The 22,110-nt window shown below is 43.6% G+C and overlaps 1 protein-coding gene across 1 annotated transcript; it reads left to right on the forward strand.

The window, feature by feature from the left end:
• Positions 1-14,858: 14,858 nt before the first annotated feature.
• Positions 14,859-19,019, forward strand: LOC308320360 (cholesterol 25-hydroxylase-like protein). Its single transcript, XM_080770695.1, has 3 exons — positions 14,859-15,217; positions 16,753-16,978; positions 17,318-19,019. The coding sequence occupies exons 1-3, from the start codon at positions 14,970-14,972 to the stop codon at positions 17,651-17,653; spliced, it is 810 nt and encodes a 269-aa protein (XP_080626821.1). The 5' UTR covers positions 14,859-14,969; the 3' UTR covers positions 17,654-19,019.
• The last annotated feature ends 3,091 nt before the right edge of the window (positions 19,020-22,110 follow it).

The raw sequence follows: 22,110 nt of genomic DNA on the forward strand, positions 1-22,110 counted from the left end.
TCATAGTCTCATTAAAACTAGCCGTAATCAAAGCAGCCTTATATATATGCTAATAATTCTGCTTCTGGTTTTCAATACCCTCCAATTATCTGATTGTATTAGCCGGCAATCTCACGAAATATTGCAAAGGTATATCGTATACGGACATATTGGGTTCTCATCTATGTTATTTCCAAAAATACCATTGTGCAAAAAAAAAAAAAAAAGAATAGGCTTGGAAGTGGAGGCCTCCCCCACAAACCCAATCGAATGACTATGTAAACCGAAAGTCATTAGCCACCACTCTAAATAGCTATCCCCCCCAGTCATATTTTTCTGGAGCCATCGTGGTTTGTTGCCAACAATTGCAATGGGTTTACCAGAAACCCACACAATAAATGACACACACACACACACACACACACACACACACACACACACACACACACACACACACACACACACACACTAGTTTATCGGAAACCCACACAATAATACACAAAGTGTGTCCTTACAGCCTGAACTCAAACTGTCGCCGACATGTCGCCACTTCATTATTATTTCCAACGTATCGGCCTTCATGTCAGCATCTTGTTACAATTCACAGGAAATGGATATATTGCGCACAGACAGGCAGACAGACAGACGGACATACGGACAGGCAGGCAGGCAGGCAGGCTGGGGTGAAGTGGGACAGACCACCATCAGAGTGTTTGACACAGAGACCAACCCCTCTCTGATGAAGAGCCGTGAGGCTCGAAACGTCATGTCCCCAGCTGTGGTGAGAAAATAAACGTTTAAGCTTCTGGAGCTTAGTCCAGTGTGCGGACCTTATTTTCTTTTCTATTATTTACCTCAGCCCAAAATGACAAAGACTATAACTAAAGACATTTTTCTCCTTGATATAAGTTAGTTTTATAGTTTGTAGTTTATTTGATTTTTTTAAACTAATAAATTATTTGCAAAAATATATTTTTTTTTATGAAAACCCACATTTAAAACAAATTTTAACTAAACTGAATTTGAAAAAATGAAGGAAAAACTAAAAACATGATCATAAAAAAACATGATAACACCTAAAAACACTCAAACACAGGGCCCTGAGGGCAATAATGTCAGTCAAAGCTATAAGTGCAGAAGCTTAAGGTTATTGCACATTCAGTCACTTTTCATATAATATCCTGACAGCCTGTGGGAAAGAAACTGTTGCTCAGCCTGCTTGTGTTTGCTGGGAGGCTCTTGTACCCCTTCACCCTTACTGACCTGTTGGGTGAGTTATATCTCCAGCCAGGCCAGGTTGCATACTCAGTCATATCCAACAGAAAAACCTGACTCACATATCATACTCACATTAGCTGTTCACAGACACACAGACACACACACACACACACACACACACACACACACACACAGACACACACACACACACACACACACACACACACACACACACACACACACACACACACACACACACACACACACAGACAGACACACAGACACAGACACAGACACACACACACACACACACACACACACACACACACACACACACACACACACACACACACACACACACACACACACACAGACACACAGACACACAGACACATAGACGGACCAAGTTATCAAAAACTAATGAAAAATTGAAAACTGAAATTGGAAACAAATTTAAAAATATATAAATTTTTGTTAACTGAACTACTATGATAAAACTTAATAACTAACTAAAAAAATGAAATTATACACAAAATGCCCTTAGTTTTATTGTGTTCTCGTTATGAACAGTAACTGAATAGTAAAATAAAATTGCTATCTTTGTTGAGTTTTTAATACACAATAGGCCTAGTTTACTTTACTGACCTTTTTGAATCCTATACACCTGACAAATGTATGTAACCAGGTGGAGTTGTCAGTGTCTGTCATGTGTCTGTGTGAGTGTCTGTGTCACTCTAAACTAATTGTTTGTCATTGCTTGCAGGTGTGGTGCCTGCAGCCCTTTAAAAGCAGTGTGCTTTGGACCAAAGACAGAGATGTAACATGGAGCGAGCACAGTGGGACTGGCAACAGTGGTTTTATGTCATGAGGTTCATTTATAAATGTTATGATCAAAATGTAGATGTTAATGTGAGGCAGCTTTCTGCAATGGCGTGCTGCACTCTGCTTGCCCCATGGTAATGTTTTTTTATTACGTGCATGTAATGTTTGAATTGCTCATTGATCATGTTTATTTATTTTAATCTTGTAACATTTTATTTTAATCTTGTAACATTCAACCCAATCAATTATATGGTTGCCCTCTTAACACCTTTTTTAGGATGATTCAAGTAACTCTCTTTGTTGTGCTATTTTGCTGTGTGTGCTGTGTTATGAATTATTGAGTCAACACTAGAATGATATCTTGCAGAGGAACTTATAATTGTAATGTGGCCTAACTTGTTACTGCGAATATGTGAATAAATGTCAACTTTTGTAACTTTGTGTCTTTCCTGAGCCTCCCTACCCAGTTTTAAAGCTCTGTATAACAAAGCTTTTAAAGCCTTAAATAGCTGTTGAAGCAATTCCAACTGGCGTAGTATTGGTGTATTTCAGTAACCTATATAAGTTCATATGGTTACATTATTATGCCCTTTTTATGTGATTTTCATCTTTTTCTCAAATCCTCCAAAATCATGAAAAATGGCATACTATATACATGGTATTCCTGGCCACGTCCATTTCCGTTCTGGCGTCTTTTCTCAGTTACGGATGTAGGGATTTGGGTCTGCTATCCCCGCAGGCAGACCTTCGCGCACAGCCGTGGACAGTTGAAGTTGAAGCCCGACGTCATTCCGGCTTTTTAGACAGCTGGTGGATGGAAAATAAGCTCCCCCTCCGTGGCTGACTGACGCGGAGGAGAGCGTTTCCGGGAATCTGTCCGTCGCGTCAGTCAGCCGCGGAGGTGGAGCTTCTTTTCCATCCACCAGCTGTCATCCCGGTTTTGAAGCTGTGCACAGAAGGACAACTTTCCGCAATTTCCGCAATTTTTCATTTCCGCAATTTTTCATTTCCGCAATTTTCCATTTCCGCAATTTTCCATTTCCGCAATTTTTCATTTCCGCAATTTCCGCAATTTTTCATTACCGCAATTTTTCATTTCCGCAATTTTTCATTTCCGCAATTTTTGGCCCATCATCTGACAGAATAGTCTGTCTTTTTGCATACTGGGGCCCGATAATAATCGTGTCATTTTCTTGACTTTTGACAATGAAAAACTACACACTATAGTAAATTTGTTTAATCATTTTTATCTTTTTTTTAATCGTCGCAAAAACCATGAACTATAGTTCATGGTTTTCGCAACGATTTCAAAAACAAATGTGAAAATGATGAAAAAACTACATACTATAGTTCAAAAGGTTAGCTGGACAGGGTTCTTTCAGACATAAGCCCCAACCGTTACATCTCAGGAAACAGGGGGAGAGAGCACCGTCTCCCGATGGTCCTTCCCAGCACCTTGATGTCATGACATGGGACTTGAACCGGCCAACTGTCTGTAGCAGAGGCAACGGGTCAAGCGCTCCACACCATTGAGCCAAGGCACCTTGGGGCATTCAGCAGATGTCTCCTGGTGCTTTTTATTTTTTATTTTTTATTCAAGAAAGTCAGTGTGCAAAGCACAGAGACACATGAATAATGTGGGATTTGAACCGTGGACCTGTGGATCACAAGTACAGCCACTCATCACACTGAGCTAACTACTGGTTACTACAACACAGATTTTCTGTGCTACTTGATGTTAGTGTGGAATGCAAAGTGTCAGTAAAGATTTGAGTATGTCAGGGTTTGAACCGGCACACTTCTACTAGGTATACTACGGATATCATTTGACTTATCCGTTGGCCCACTGAGGCACACAATCATGGGGAATTTCTGTGCTGCTTTAAAGTTGTCCTTCTGAAAGTCAGTGTGCAAAGCAAAGCATCACAGAGACACATGAATAATGTGGGATTTGAAACGTGGACCTGTGGATCACAAGTACAGCCCTACTTTCCTCCTGCCAGGACCCCCCCTCGCCTACTCTCCTCCTGCATGACCCCCCCTCGCCTACTCTCCTCCTGCCTGACCCCCCCTCGCCTACTCTCCTCCTGCCTGGGGTCCCCTCACCTACTCTCCTCCTGCCTGGGGTCCCCTCACCTACTCTCCTCCTGCCTGGGGTCCCCTCACCTACTCTCCTCCTGCCTGACTCCCCCTCGCCTACTCTCCTCCTGTCATCCCACTAAGTATTCTATGGATATTATCTGATTTATCTACCGGGCCACTTAACGGCACACAGTCATACCTACTCTAGGTGATGGTGATTTGAACCAGCACCATCCTATGTTGGGTTTTTAACCGGCAGACTTCTTCTAGGTATTCTATGGATATTATCTGATTTATCCACCAGGGCTCTTAACTGCACACACTCCTACCTACTCAGCATCCTACTAGGAGTATGTGGCCGGCATACTTCTACTAGGATATGGATATGGACAGTGTCGGTGATCTATGGATATCAATTATCCACTGTCTGTGATTTGAACCGGCACACTTCTACTAGGTATTTGAGCCCAACGGGCTGTGTTTTGGGATGTGCTGTTGCATGGTGGGAGATCGTATCATCGTATTTGTAGACCGGTGCGCAGGGGAGCTGGATATATCTTAGACTTCCCAGAGTCCCAGTCTTAAGACACTGTGCAAGATAGCAGTTATTCAGTATGATCTGGAGCAGTCTGAACTCCCACACAACATCAGGTGGGAACTGGCAGCCATGACGTATAACTAGAGTTCTTAATGAGGCTGAAAACTAAGACCCAGACCCAGCTGGGCCCTAACTGAGCCCCAACTGGGCCCTAACTTTCAAGATTAAATATTCAAGATGTTTATTGTCACACAGATGTACACGCATTGTGAAAAAACCTAGGTTGGGGGTGCTTCACAATATACAAAGAAAAAAAAATATATGCATTAATACATAATACAAACCCCATGTAAAAGGTTTAAAAGGGTTTTTAAAGGAACCAAGGCCGTAAGAATGTGCATTGTTCATTGTGGCTTGTTTAGTAATCTTACAGCCTGGGGAAGAAAACTGCTCCTGAGCCTGGTTGTGCTGGCGTTGAAGCTTTGGTATCGCCTGAGGGCAGCAATATGAAGAGTCTGTTTATGGGGGTGTGTGGTGTCCTTGTTGATTCTCCGAGACTTGTTGAGACAGCGCTGGGTGTACAGCTCCTCTAAACTGGGCAGCCAACATCCAGTGATGTGCTCGGCCGAGCGCACCACCCTCCTGAGAGCCTCGAGGTCTCTGTCTGTGCAGCTCCCATATACCAGCTGGTGAAGCTGCTTGTCAGCAGGCTCTCCAATAGTCCCTCTGTAGAAGTTCCTGGTGACTTTCTGACTCGAACACGAACCTCTTGAGGCGCCTGAGTCCATATAAGCGCTGTTGCGCTTTTGCAACCACCACCGTCGTACGTATGTGCCTCCCATTTAAGGTTCTCGTGGATGTTCACTCCCAAGTACTTAAAGGTTTCTAACCTCTCCACCACAGCACCGTTGATGGTTAATGGGAGGTTGTCGTGGGTCCCTCCCCCGCCTGTAGTCCACGATGACCTCCTTGGTCTTGGAGACATTCATCAGGAGATGATTCTCTTCACACCACTGCTCAAGTGCCCATGAGGCCCAGACATCTAATGGCCCAGACATCTTTCAGCGTTTTTCAATGTTTGCGTTTTTGGACATTTTCACAGTCTTTTTAACACAACCGTTGGACATCAACACAACATCCACTGCCATTTCCATCAGTCTTACTGTTCATAAGGGGGTAAAAGTTTTTTTTACAAAAAACTGTATTGTGGTTACAAAACTAAGTGAGAACATGTCTTTACGGGGGCCAAAGTATTGCTTTTAGTTTGTATTGTAATGTGGACTATAGTGAGGGACGAGACACAACAAGCTCACAAGTTTAAAAACGTAGCAGACACGTGGAAAGTAACTAAGTGTGTGTGTGTGTTTGCGGGGGCCCGGGGGCTGCTGTTGACAGATAAATGACCTATCCAAAAAGAACGTGACGTTCCTGTGTGGGGAAACCTCTTATCTCCACATTCTAACTTTTGTTTTTTTTGGGGGGTTTTTTTAACGTAAATGAATAGACTATAGTACTTGATCACACTACAGCGCCACACTATACTACAGCATCAAAAGTAGACGATCTACAAGCTCGAAATGCGGAGCGAAGTGACACGTTTTGAACTTGTAGATCGGCCACGACATGTCAGTAGCACCTCTTCTATGCTATCATTCCGCAGGATGTTGTATAATCGCAATATTACACAAGAGGGTGTGCGTTATACCGTGATTAATGGCACGCCTTTTTGTTTTTTTCTTTTTCTTTCTTTGTAATTAATGTCTCCCTCTCCTCATTTTTAGACTTTTTTGAGTGCTCGGATCGCCGCCTTTTCTTCAGCATTTCTTGTCCCTTTATTGGAGAACCAGCCGGCTTTTAAAACATTTCTGCACCAAATCCATTGAGCACCTAGTTGATTTTCTTTTTTCAACGGCACGCCTGCGTTGGCAGCGCATCATTTCATTAAAACTAACATAATCTTACAGATGTAGCCACTACAACTGAAAATGGGGTGCATGTGTTTGTTCCAACGTAAACTAACAGTCCGACAGGCATTAGTCCTAACCTAACCCTAACCTCACAGGGAAGCCACGCATGTGACTTAACCGGCCACGCATGTGTCTTAACCGGCCACGCATGTGTCTTAACCGGCCACGCATGTGTCTTAACCGGCCACGCATGTGTCTTAACCGGCCACGCATGTGTCTTAACCGGCCACGCATGTGACTTAACCGGCCACGCATGTGTCTTAACCGGCCACGCATGTGTCTTAACCGGCCACGCATGTGTCTTAACCGGCCACGCATGTGACTTAACCGGCCACGCATGTCGGGAGCCACATATAATGAATGATTAATGAATGAAGAATGAATTACAGCAGAAGTAGCAGATCTACAAGCTCAAAAATGTAACAGGTCATATTTGCTTTCATATGTGTCTTTGCTGTTCATATGTACATCACATGACCATTCAATTTGGGATAATTATGGGCCATAAATAAATACCAGATCTTGTGAATCCATGATTTTAAGTGTACAGCCTGTTTATTGGACTATTAGATAACCCTCTCACAGGATGGCGCATGAGAAGCAATGAGTAATAACACCTCTGGGAACTCTGGAAAAAACTTTTATAGTAGTGAGACACCCCCCTCCCCCCCAGCAACCCCTCACATGTGGTTCTCATAGAGAGCCTGTTGTTTTGTGTCTGTGTGTGAGTGCGTGCATGCGTGCGTGCGTCACGGTGCGTGCGTCACGGTGCATGCGTGCGTGCGTGTGAGACCTTAATTGAACCTTGTGTGTTTGTGTATGTGTGTGTGTATGTGTGTGCGTGCGTGTGTGCATGCGTGAGAGAGAGAGTGAGAGAGAGAGAGAGAGAGAGAGAGAGAGGAGAGAGAGAGAGAGAGAGTGTCAAGTGTCTGTCTGTCTGTCTGTCTGTCTGTCTGTCTGTCTGCGTGCGTGCGGCCATGCATGTAAGTGAGACTGAGTGAGAGACAGGAAATTACAGCAGAAAAGAAAAGCAAGTATACTCTCTTCACACACGCAGTCAGTGTTTGTTACGTTTGCCGGTGCACTTTATTATGAATTAAAAGTACCAGAAGGACTTTGGAGTGGTGCTGGCCTTTTCTTTCTTTCCCCCAGACAGGAAAATCACCGCATGAAAGTTTGTCTCATTCTCCGTTTCTCTTATTATTAAGCCCAAATCATCACCATGCAACTCTTTGGAGCATGCAACTCTTTGGAACATGCAACTCTTTGGAGCATGCAACTCTTTGGAACATGCAACTCTTTGGAACATGCAACTCTTTGGAGCATGCAACTCTTTGCAACATGCAACTCTTTGCAACATGCAACTCTTTGGAACATGCAACTCTTTGGAACATGCAACTCTTTGCAACATGCAACTCTTTGGAACATGCAACTCTTTGGAACATGCAACTCTTTGGAACATGCAACTCTTTGCAACATGCAACTCTTTGGAGCATGCAACTCTTTGGAACATGCAACTCTTTGGAACATGCAACTCTTTGGAACATGCAAATGCAACTGGAACATTATCCCCAATGGAGTTGCATTGGTGTGGTTCACCTTAAATAAGTTGCAGACAGACAGACAGACAGACAGACAGACAGACAGACAGACAGACAGACAGACAGACAGACAGACAGACAGACAGACAGACAGACAGACAGACAGATGTTTAACAGCTGTACAGAGAATAGAGAATGTAACTTCACTTCCCTGTGGAGAACAGGACGCCAAGTGTGTGTGTTTGTTAGTTTGTGTCTGTGTGTGTGTGTGTGTGTGTGTGCGACGTGTGTGCATGCGTGTGGGTGTGTGAGAGAGAGAGAGAGAGAGAGAGAGAGAGAGAGAGAGAGAGAGGGAGAAGAGAGAGAGAGAGAGAGAGAGGAGAAAGTGAGAGAGAGAGAGAGAGAGAGAGAGAGAAGGGAGAGAGAGAGAGAGAGAGAGAGAGAGAGAGAGAGAGAGAGAGAGGAGAGGATTATTGCAACCATATTTTGACATAAATGTAGTTGGTCTCTGCCTGACGCTGTAGAGAAACCCCCCAAGGCCCCACTTTGAGAACCTGCAGGGTCATAGAATAGATTGTTTTCTTTTTATTATTTTGATAAAGTACCTCGGGAACATTGAACAAGTACGGTAACTCATGTACCAGTGGTGGAAAAACACTCACATTTTTGAGGGCCCTCCGATACAGCTTTTTGTCCTTAAATCGTGTCACATTTACCATTGACAATGAAAGGAGAATTTACGTCATATACGTGTCTGAACAAAACGTCTTTTTGGCCCTGCCATATATCCTTTCAAATGGGGGTTAACGGGCTAATTAGTGTCAATTGGCATTCATGACATGCATGAAAAAGTTTAAGAACGACTGCTTTCCACCACTCAGTAGTATCTTTAAGTACATGTAGTAAAGTATCCATAAGTACATGTAGTGCACAGAAGTAGAGCTGGCCCCAGCAGTGTTTACATGAAGTGTCTGGGGAACATTTGAACACATTGTGGTGTCAACGACCCTCGCAGTATTTACCAGGAGACCACAGAGGAGAGAGTTAAAGGGACACTTCACCCTTTTTGCTAAAAAATATATGTTAATGACATTTAGGAGCTTTAGAACACTTTCCTGGGGGTCTTTATGTGTGTAATATGTGGTTTTAGATATTTTAGATTGTATCAGTGAGCCCAGTGTCTCTGATGTCATGGACACTGGGATCACTTACTTCCTGGACTACATGTGGTCTCAGTAAGACAGACCTCCCCTATCCACAAGGAGGAGCAGTACACCAGTAGTATTATGGGAATTGTAGTCCAGGAAGGAAGTGAGACCAGTGTCCATGACATCAGAGACACTGGGCTCACTGCTACAATCTAAAATATCTAAAACCACATATTACACACATAAAGACCCCCGGGAAAGTGTTCTAAAGCTTCTAAACGTCATTAACATATATTTTTTTGCAAAAAGGGTGAAGTGTCCCTTTAATGTAAATTCCCAACAAAAGGAGGGGTTGCTTTTAACTGTTTTATACTTGGTACACAATGTTCTATATTTGTTGGTGTCACGTATTATTATTATTATTATTATTATTATTGTGTTAATTAATGTGTTCATGCTATGTTGATGAATTGAATACAATACAGTATAGGACCACAATGGAAACAAGTCCTCAGCACTTAGCCAGTAAGAATGATCCTTTTACACACATGCACACACACACACACACACACACACACACACACACACACACACACACACACACACACACACACACACACACACACACACACACACACACACACACAGTCGTGGAAATTAAGATATAAACATTTAATAATACTTCAAGCTATACAGTCTGATATTATCTCTATCTGTCACACCCCTGTGGTGCTGTTTGGTGCCGTTTGTTTTACAATGTCACTGTCTCATTTGTTGAATGTCTTGAGGCTATGTTGGGGGTTTGGTTGTGTGGGAGTGGGCCTTTTGTGACTCTGTGGGGTCGATTATGCAAGTGGAACAATAATACATAATATTACAGTTTTAAGAGGTGGGGGCGTGTGGAATGTCATATAGCAATTATGGGCCTGGTAAGAAGCGCTTTCGACACCCCGTGGAGTGCGCAAAACGGCATTGAATTAGTCGGAGTGTTTAAGGAGTGTTTGAGACGTGCCCAATCAACATGTCCGTACTATTCTCGACTCGTTACCAGTCAGCTGATGTCACATACGGAATGCGCACTTTGGGGATCGTGGTATTGCATTTCTTCAGGCTGGCACCATAGAAGACATGTCATGACTTTGTCACATTTGGGTTAATTTTTCCTATTGCACTGCATGCTGTCACCTTTATGCCTCAAAAGAACAGACCCATCTATACCTTTCAGATCGGAATGGAACTGCGAGTAGATACGCAGCATATTGGCAAATTGGCGGTCCATGCGTAATGTTCCCAGAATCTAACCCCCGGACATGCAAGTTCGTTTGATATTGTTTAATTCGATAACAATAGAACCATGTACCATACAGGGAATGAAAGCAAGATTCCTATAAGGAATATGGAGATTTTTACATTTTACAAAACGGTTGAGAAATGAGAGAACCATGAGTGTTTATAGGCTAATATCGACGTTTTTTATTTCATTCAAGTCACGACGAAGGAATAATAATATATACGATTTATATAGCGCTTTTCTGGGTACCCAAAGACGCTTTACAGAAAGAGGTACAGACATATTTATTAGAAAACTATTTAAAAAGGTTTAAAAAGGTTAAAAACTAGAAATCAAAATCAAAAGAGGGACAAACAAGAAGGGGGTGTGTGTGTGTGGGGGGGTTATGTAGGGAAAGCCAGTTTGAAAAGGTGGGTTTTGAGTGTGCTTTTGAACATTTCGAGGGTGGGGGCAGCTCTGATGTGAGTTGGGAGTGAGTTCCAGAGAGAAGGGGCAGCCACTGCAAAGGCCCTGTCTCCCCATGTCCATTTGTTAGATTTGTGGGGTTCCAGTTGGTTGGCAGTGCTTGACCTGAGGGAGCGGGAGGGGACATGACGGTTGATGAGTTCAGAGAGCTAGAGGGGGGCCTGGTTGTTGAGGGTTTTGTAGGTGATGGTGAGTATTTTAAATTCAATTCTGGACTTGACTGGGAGCCAGTGGAGTTCACGGAGGATGGGTGTGATGTGGTCCCGGAATGAGTTGAATGTGCTGCGTAATGCTGTGGCCCCGGTGGTATGGTCTTCGCTCGTAGCATTTTATTGAAGAAGACTTGAATCGGGTATGAAAGCAAACTTCCCAAGGATTATGGAGATGTTTTTATTTTTTTTAAATGAATAATTATGGCCGTTTCTAATCTCAACATTTTACCAAAGAAAGCCTCTTCTCTTCGCCACAGCAGAGAGCGCTGTTGCCATGTCTCATAGAAACAAGTAAATAGGTATATAAAAATAATCCCAAAAGAAGCGCATATAACAGGGTCTGTAAGTGTCATGATTTTATTTTCTAGATAGTGAGTCTGCCATATCCAGATTAATTTTAATGACACCACATTAAAATAAAAAACATATTTTGATTGTCCACAAATATTTAAAGTTCTTCCTTCTTTTTAAATATTTTCTTGCACATTGTTATAATGATCATTATATATCCCCCTGCAGTCAGAGTTCATAGTTTTAATGAATGAATGTGATGCATTGTGAGCTGGTAGATCTGCTATTTTCAAAAGTAATCTTGAAAAAAGGTGACAATAAGTGGAATATTTTTGAAACCTTGTATTGAACCATTTTAAAACACAAATCTGTCATGGGGGTCACTGGCCCAAAATATTTTTGGATTAGCCGTCCTCAGTTGGGCAAATGCATTCATCTGGGGGTCCTTGACATGGGAATGTGCTGTGTGAGGATCACTGGTTTAAACAACATTAGGAGAAAAGCCCAAATAACCACTTTAGAAACAAGAAAAGCAACCACAACTATACCAATATTAATATTTACAAGCAACTTTACAGAAAAAGAAGCCGCTTATAATAAACAGACATGGCAACACTCCAGCAGCACCCAGAGCCACTCAAGTGTAAAATCAAACAGTGCTTTTTGCATTTAAGAGGTGGTCAGACCCACGTCGAATCGTTATGCGCTGAGTGTTTTTAGGTCAAGGGGCTTAATAGCAAATTGCGCAAAGCGAAAATAATTAACATATGGACACTTCCACAATGCTAAAATATTCAGGAACGTCGTATGCCATGTGTTTGTGTGTGTGTGTGTGTGTTCAACACGGGCCGATACGGCTTCCATAATACGAAAATGTATGTATTACCACATGGGTTTTTCCACTTGCATAATTGACCTATATGTGAGTCAGACTGGGGTTTCCTTGAATTGTCCTTTTGAGCATGTGTCCCACAAGACCGCCTTTACAACACACACACACACACACACACACACACACACACACACACACACACACACACACACACCTCTCTCCCTCTTCCATATGACCTCAATGTGTTTGTAATCTGGTACCGGCCGGCTACTAAAGATGGGAATAATGTTTGGAATAATAGGTATTTTGTTCACCATCTTGTCCTGATATGAGAGAGAAGGGATGACATGACACATGCCAGGTGTGTGTGTGGCTGCGTGCGTGCGTGCGTGCGTGCGTGCGTGCGTGCGTGCATGCGTGCGTGCAGAAGTAAACTTGTGCACTCAAGCTGTCTGTAATGCTGATCTCAGCTATTCAGTAACAAAAGTTGATAAGTGTGATAAGAAAAAAAAGAAAGACATGAAGAATAAACACATTATCTTCTCTTCTCGGCAGTGGTGCAGGAAGTAAAACAAATAAAGTGCCACGACATCTCAAAGGGCAAATATTATACTTTTACTCCAGTACGATTATTTGACAACTTTACCTAGCCTATACTTGTTACATTGTAGATTTTGATTATTATTACAAAACATACAGTAACCACTTTAGCCTTGATACATTTCGGCCAATGTATATAAATTATATACAAGCTCACAATGTGTCACATTGCGAGCTTCTAGATCTGCTATTTTCGAAAGGTTTTGAAAACTTGTGAAATGGGACATTCTGCATGAGTACTTTTACTAGTGCTACTTTAATATTTAATCTTCCCGTAACCTCAGATCAGCAGATAAAGTTTTACTCAATCCCCCCCAACACAAAGCTGGTGACGCAAGGCGGCAGAGCCTTTGCTGCTGGGGCTCCACTGCTGTGGAACCAACTACCTCTGGAACTCAGACAGACCACTTCAGTGTCCACTTTAAAAAAACTCTTAAAAACCCACTATTATTTAAAGGCTTTTAATGAGTTTGAATGAACAGTCTCTTATCTCTTATTATTATTTTTTGTATTTAGTGTGTGCGTGTGCGTGTGTGTGTGTGTGTTTGTGGGCTCTTCCATATGACCTCAATGTGTTTGTAATCTGGTACCGGCCGGCTACTAAAGATGGGAATAATGTTGGAATAATAGGTATTTTGTTCACCATCTTGGCCTTGGCCTTGCGTGCGTGCGTGCAGAAGTAAACTTGTGCACTCAAGCTGTCTGTAATGCTGATCTCAGCTATTCAGTAACAAAAGTTGATAAGTGTGATAAGAAAAAAAAGAAAGACATGAAGAATAAACACATTATCTTCTCTTCTCGGCAGTGGTGCAGGAAGTAAAACAAATAAAGTGCCACGACATCTCAAAGGGCAAATATTATACTTTTACTCCAGTACGATTATTTGCCAACTTTAACTAGCCTATACTTGTTACATTGTAGATTTTGATTATTATTACAAAACATACAGTAACCACTTTAGCCTTGATACATTTCGGCCAATGTATATAAATTACAAGCTCACAATGTGTCACATTGCGAGCTTGTAGATCTGCTATTTTCGAAAGGTTTTTATACATTTGAAATTGTGAAATGGGACATTCTGCATGAGTACTTTTACTAGTGCTACTTTAATACCACTTCATACTTTAACCATTATGTTATACTTTAGCTAAAAATCGTGAAAATGTGTCGCAAATCTCTCCTGGGGGGTTCCCTGGAACAACATATTTCCAGATGAAGGTCTGTGACCAAATACAGATAATTCTCGAAGTCCTTTGACATGAAAAAGGTCAAACTTTTAGGATCTAGAAGACTTTTGTTTTGCCTCATGCAGGTCTAAATGGGTTAACTTAAGTATTTTTTAATTCCAGACTTTTACTTGTAACAGAGTATTTACACATTGCAGTATACTGATACTCTTACTCAAGTAACAAATACATATACACAAGTGAGTACTTCATCTTTTTCCACCACTACTTAGTTTATAACTGGCTTATAAAACTACAAAGTTACTTGTAAAAATAAAAGTTGAGTAGAGTGGAGTAAAATGCCTCTGAGATGTAGTGGAGTAGAAGTATATAGTATTATGAAAATGGAAATACTCAAGCAAAATACAAATACCTCAAACTCCCATCCATGAAAACCCCCTCTCCTCATCCCAGCCAATGGGAAAGCACCGGGCAGGAACCACACTCCTTATAAGGGATGCAGGAGCACCTCTTGGGACACCCACAGCATAGTACATACGCACACACATGGGGGGCGTGGCTAAGGTTATAAAAATGCCAAAAGCAGCCAAGTTCAGACACTATTCCAGCTCACAAGCTCTAGTGCACTACACTCTAGCTCTCTCTCCCTCACGCACACACGCACACGTATGCGTACGGGCAATACCAAGACTAAAGGATTAAACACGGTCAACAAAGCCAAGGGAAATACATTTATTTTTTTACCATTTTCCTCCAGCCCGTGTGTGGGACTTGTTTCTGGGTCGTATATACCATGTCTCTCCAGCCCGTGTGGGACTTGTTCCTGGGGCGCACCATGTGTCTCCAGCCCGTGTGGGACTGGGTGTCGGCCGGTCACAGCATCCCCCTGGCCTCTCCCTTCTTCCCCGTGCTCTTCTCGCTGGGCGTCTACCTGGCGTTCTGCCTGCCGTTCACCTGCCTGGACCTGCTCTCCTCCAGGGTGGCGCTGATACGCAGCTACAGGATTCAGCCCCACAGCTCTGTGACCTGGGACACCATGAGGTAAAAAAAACAAAACTGTGGGGTGCAGCTGTATTGCAGTGGTTCCCAGGCCTTTTACATTGTCAAGGACCCCCAAATTGACAATAATTAGCCCACAGACCCAGAGACGGACACAGACACAGACACAGACACAGACACAGACACAGACACAGACATAGAGACGGACACAGGGACAAACACAGGGACAGACACAGAGACAGACACAGGGACAGACACAGAGACAGACACAGAGACAGACACAGGGACAGACACAGGGACGGACATAGAGACAGGGACAGACACAGGGACGGACACAGAGACGGACACAGAGACGGACACAGGGACGGACATAGGGACAGACAGGGACAGATACAGACACAGGGACAGACAGGGACAGACACAGAGACAGACACAGGGACATACACTGTCTATAGCAGTGGCTAGCACCAAAACAATGACTATGTAGGCCAGGGGTCTTCAACAGGGGGTCAGGGACCCCTATAGGCGGTCCTCAGGGGTCTTCAACAGGGGTCAGGGACCCCTATAGGGGGTCCTCAGGGGTCTTCAACAGGGGGTCAGGGACCTCTAGGGGGTCCTCAGAGTTACTATACTGCAGGAAGCCGCAAAATAGTTGTGTGACAGGAACTTCTTTTTACTTTAACTTTGAGCATCCCTATTCCGAGGGGAACATCGGCTGAACATAACATGCAGATCTACAAGCTCAGCAGCTGTGTGTGTGCGCGCGTGTGTGTGCGTGTGGGGGGAGGGGCGTACAGGGTGAAAGGTCAACTTTGTATTGAGGGTGTAAGTGGTTGTCTGAAAATACACATTAACATGAATCCAACACTGATGACAGTGCTGTGTCAAGTCTATGAAGAAGTTCAAAACACACTGTTATTTAAAGGCTTTTAATGAGTTTATCTCTTATTATTATTTTTTGTATTTTGTATTTGACAAATTTTCATTGTTGATTTTAATAGCCTGTTTGTGTATTGTATGTGAAGCACTTTGTAAACTTGTTTTTGAAAAGTGCTATACAAATAAAGTTATTATTATTATTATCTGTGAAATCTATGAAAAGGTTTAATCTATAACGTAATTTTATACAATATGTAGTGGGGGTTCCTGCTTCAGCCGAGGGCTTCCTTAATTGCTTCGTCTGATACAATACTTTCTCAATGGTCTCCTTGTCTTATAGGAGATGCCAGTCCCTGCCTTTGTACAACCACATGGTTTTACTTTGTCTTATCCTATAGGAGCTGCCAGTCCCTGTCTTTGTACAACCACATGGTTTCTCCTTGCCTTATCTTATAGGAGCTGCCTGTTTCTGCACAACCACATGGTTTCACCTTATCTTATCTTACAGCATCTTATAGAGGCTGCCCTGTCTCTGTACAACCACATGGTTTCACCTTGTCTTATGTCTCCCTATAGGAGCTGCCTGTCCCTGTCTCTGTACAACCACATGGTTTCACCTTGTCTCATGTCTCCCTATAGGAGCTGCCTGTCCCTGTACAACCACAAGGTTTCACCAATTGTCTCATGTATTTCAATAGGAGCTGCCTGTCCCTGTCCCTGTACAACCATGCGGTGTTCGTCTTCCCGGTGACAGTTCTCCACTGGTGCTGGAGACCCGTGGCGGTCCAGCGTGTGTCCAGTGCTCCCGGCGTGCTCAGCCTGCTGGGAGGCATGCTGGCCTGCCTGCTGCTCTTCGACTTCCAGTACTTCATCTGGCATGTGCTGCACCACAAGGTGCCCTGGCTCTACCGCACCTTCCACAAGGTGAGCGAGTTACTCTGTTACTTGTCCCCTTGTCCTGTTCTTCTCTTTGTCCAGCTCAGTGGCCTTGTGGTTAGAGTGTCCAGGTCAGTCCTGAAACTGGGAGGTCGGGGTTCGATCCCCGGACGGGTCATACCAAAGACTGTAACAATGGCTTGGCACTCAGCATCAAGGGTTGGATTGGGGCGTTAGATCAAATACAAATTTTCCCGAGCACGGCACAGCTGCGGCTCACCGCTCCATGAGATCAAACGCGGAGAACAAATTTAGCATGCAGCAATGTGACAATTGACAAATACTAGGACATTAACTTTAACCCTTTTTTTTCCTCACCCCCGGCAGGTGCACCACACCCACACGGCCCCCTCAGCCCTGACGGCGCAGTATTCCGGGGCGTGGGAGATGCTGTCCCTGGGCATCTTCGCCGCGGTCAACCCCTTCCTGCTGGGCCTCCACCCGCTGACGGAGCTGGCCTTCTTCACGCTGAACATCTGGCTGTCGGTGGAGGACCACTGCGGCTACGACCTGCCCTGGGCCACGCACCGCCTGCTGCCCCGCGGCCTCTACGGCGGAGCGCCGCACCACCACCTGCACCACCTCAAGTCCAGGTCCAACTACGCCCCCTACTTCACCCACTGGGACCGCCTGGCCGGGACCCTGCTCAGGCACGGAGACTGAAAGCCCTTCTGAACTGGACCCTGCTGCGCACACACACAGGCACCAGGATTGAGACCACTTCTGAGCTTCATGAGCACCACAGGCACCAGGACTGAAACACGGGAATAATAAACACATTTCCGATCTGAACTGGGCACGGAAGGTTCTGCAGCCGCTGGATTGAGGGGTTTAGTTTCTGAACTGGTCAGGTCGTTTCTCAACCGAACAAAGGGGTTTCTGAACTGACTTTGTCCACACGCTGGCCCGGCGGCCACCTTGTACAAGCTGAATGCTTGAACCTTTCATTTCAACCATCTCAATAACGGGAGAATGCAGTTACGGACCTGCAAGGGACCGGTCCATTTGGTTCCATGCGTACAGTCTCAGTTACAGACCTGTGATGGTCAATTTGAGGTCCCTCAAGGGACCCTCTATCGCACTTTGAGAACCACTGAACAGTGGCCTGAAGAAGTACTCCCGTTTTCAAATTGTACTCGAGTACTGAACTTGATCAAGTACTTGAGTGTCATTTTACTCTAATGTGATTAATTTGTGGGTTTTGCGCTGTTTAAGACCAGAACACTGTAGTCTGTGTCAATAATGTGTTACTTTATTAAGAGTTTTGTGAAAAGAACTCATGTCACAATGTATAAAATTATCTTTTATATTAAAAGACCAAGGTAGCAAAGTGCCAAGTTAGGTACTTTGTTCAGTAGCCTTTTCAGGCTGAAAATAATAATTAATTTGAACTGGGGACCCACCGCAATAATCATATTTTATCTGGGGACCCCCCCCCCCCCCCCCCAACCCGACAAGCACATCGAATTGTAGTGGGCATTACATTTAGTTTGACTCTATCCCACAGATAAATATTGTGAAAATAGCCAATCTACGTCTGCTAATACAGACTTTAGTTTAGACATAGGCTATACTATTGGTCCGACTGTCATTAATTTAGACCGACAACCTACCTCAAACCCTAAAATAAACCCTAAGCGCATGCACGGGAGCAGCACACCATCGGTGTGTCTAATCTGCGTGTGCATCCCCTAGCTGTCCTACACAACGGACATGTGTACTTTATATAAACTTTCTATGAACGTCAAAATTATAGACTTTATTCTTGTTTACGTACCGTAAGAAAGCGTTTAATAATAAGCCATGAACATAAGTCTACAAAAATAGATTTATTCAGAAGCTGTGATCTCTAAACCTAACCTAATTCAGTATTTTACCGTCACCTTTTATGTAAAACAATGCAAATTGTAACTTAATATTTTGAGCGGAATATTTTCATACAATGTAAAAACATTCATACTGTAAGTATATAAATCCAAGTGGATCCTGGATTATTTTTATTACAAATATTATATTTTAAATTATTTTGATATTGTATGCCGTCTTGTCAGACTGGAGGCTGACTAAATGTTTATACTTTAGATTATAGTATATCAATATACTGTATATTATTATTGTGGAATGTGTCACTTGTACGGTGAACAGACCTTGACAATTCTTCATGAATGAACAATAAATATGCAAAAAAAAAAGCTCTTGAGTTGGGTTACCTGTGTCTCATTGTGTTTTTCTTCTTCTTATTATTATTAGTATTATTAGTATTAGCCTACTATTATTAGTTTGGTTGCCATCGGGGCGAACGCATCATGACCCTAAAGTCTCACTCTTGCCATTTGCTTAAAGACCCCTAGGGGCTGTATTTTTGCGTGTCTTAAGTACCAGGTCTTATTCCCTAACTTGAGTAAACTGAAGACCTGGAGGCGCGATCAATGCCATTTGGCTATTCTGAGTGTCCAAAGAGCATTGACCACGCCTCCAGGTCTTTAGTTTACTCAAGTTAGGGAATAAGACCTGGTACTTAAGACACGCAAAATACAGCCCTCCAGGCTCCAATACACGCACATTGGACAGAACTTTTCTCCACACTGCTGTCCGGGTGTCGAACAGCCTACCAGAGCATGGAGTGGACTCCATCACAGACAACGGAACAACCTAGAATTGAAAAAAAGATTAATTTGCACATTAAAACTATAAATTAAGCATTTAAACGATGATATAAGACACACATTATGTAAACATTGTGTAAAAAATAATAACGTCTAAAAGTTAACTACATGGATAAACGCTATTCACTGGAGGAGGGGCCCGGACAGGAGTCAACCCCCACATCAATCAATCAGTCCCCTGCATAACTCTATGGTCCCTTGCCTTGACTGTGATGTCTCTCCAGCAGCAGCAGGGGGCGGCCTCGCCTTATATAGCATGGGCACGATCGAGTTCATTCATAAATCCGTGCTTTTACAATCTACTATGGTTCTGTGATTATGACGCGTGTGCGTGATTTGATTGGCGCAGCAGGCGTGTGTGTGTGTGCGTGCGTGCGTGTGTGTGTGTGTGTGTGTGTGTGTGTGTGTGTGTGCGTGCGTGTGTTTGTGGGCGTGTTCTAACTTACTTCAGGCGGTGTCTGTATGGAACTAATGGAAGTAAAAACATGTCTGTCTGGTAAGGAAGGTTGTCAAAGTAGAGGAGAGCGCTTCCCACAGCAGGACAAGCGACACAGACGGAGCAAGGACAGAGATCTACATCACAATCAAGGTGCGTTACTTGCTTTAGTTGCTGGGTTTAGCCGTCTTTTAGGTAGCAAGACTACTCGCCCTTGGCGAGCAGTCTGGGCGATTGGTCTTGGCGACTCGCCAAAAGGGGAAGTCCACTGGGCCCGGGGCGAAATGTCTTCACCTTTTGGCGAGTGGGCTTCTCTTTTTGGCTAGTGTTTTCTTCACTTTCAGCAACTGCAGCCTTTGCTAGCTACTGTGCTAAATCCGTTTTTTATATAATTTGATCAATAAATGACATCCATGCGCGTCGCGGTGAAATCCGTCGTTTCTATAATTTGATCAATCCATGACTTTGTTGTTAGAAGAACAGCTCAAATATTGAATGTGAAGACATAGTGTAGTACAAATCCTGGTGTGATCTTCTTAAAAGTGGAAGGATCATTCACATCAGTGCACGGCTGATTCAATGCATTTAGGGGTAAAAAGGTATACCTAACACACGTCTAAGGTATTTTTTCCCCTGACTTTCTGTTGGTAAGGTTTTCACTCTTTCACATCAGTGCACGGCTGATTCAAGCCATGCATTTAGGGGTAAAAAGGTACCTAACACACGTCTAAGGTATTTTTTCCCCTGACATTCTGTTGGTAAGGTTTTCACTCTTTCACATCAGTGCACGGCTGATTCAAGCCATGCATTTAGGGGTAAAAAGGTACCTAAGGTAATGTAAACATACAGCAATTTTTTATTTAGCAATTAAAAGCATGGGTCTGAAACTACAAGTAACTTCATGGAATAAATTATAGCCTACTTGCAGTGTTAGCTGCAAGCAGTTTTACACACACACACACACACTCACACACACACACACACACACACACACACACGAAGCAGTAAAACATTGCATTTATCAACTTTTCGCTGCGCGCCTCACAAGGCTATTGGATTTATTTGTGCTTCGTCTTTGCACAATGCACGTATAGGCATACATTGTGTAGAGCTGATCTACAGGCTGACAATGTGCCCCACATAATAGCGTATTCTTGGGACTGCGTGTGTGTGTGTGTGTGTGTGTGTGTGTGTGTGTGTGTGTGTGCGCGTGCGCGGGCTGACGGCATTGCGTCCTCTCTCCACTGTCTTTCTGGGGGGGATTTCGGAGCTGCAAAATGCAATAAATAACGCACTTTATGTGCAAACTCCTCGGTGCGCCTTGGATATGAGCGCCTTGGAATTGGAGCGCGTGGTCGAGTGGTCTTCCTCTTTTGCCGAGAAGGCTTCACTTTCTGGGGCGATTGGTCTTGGCGACTCGCCTCGGAAAGTAAAGACTTCTCGGCAAAAGGGGAAGGTCACTCGCCAAAGGTGAAGTCCACTCGCCGAGGCGAGAAGTCCGGTATTCAAATACCCCTTCCCAAGTTGCCAACACAGTTTTACACTTTTTTTTTTTATTGAACAATAGATACGGATAATTATAACCACACGAGGAATTGTGTAACATCCGTGGCTCTGGGATGAGCACTTTATATGTGACATGAACGTTTATGTAGATAGGTAGACCGTAGAAGGGACGGGTGGGAAATTGTTAATGGAGAAAGTGAAAAGAGAAAAGAAGTCAACCATTGCTATATATCACATTAAAACAACCACAAACATACCTCTGTGTCTTTCATCCAGTGCAGTAGCCCCATATGTGCCCTCTCCCTACGCTCATTCTGTAGCTCCGAGATGAGGTCACACACTAGGCCCCTCCCACGCGTTTCAGGAACGGCGCAAGCTTCCGCAATATACGTTTCTTATCCTTACCACACCATTAATCCAAAACGTGTATGGACCATGCACCTTTACACTAATTCATACATAGGAGCGGCGCAGAAAATCCCGCCGCTCCTATGTATGAAAGCCTTTATGTC

The sequence above is a fragment of the Protomyctophum bolini genome (genome assembly GCF_963924005.1).
Source record: "Protomyctophum bolini genome assembly, chromosome: 8".
Taxonomy (NCBI): domain Eukaryota; kingdom Metazoa; phylum Chordata; class Actinopteri; order Myctophiformes; family Myctophidae; genus Protomyctophum; species Protomyctophum bolini.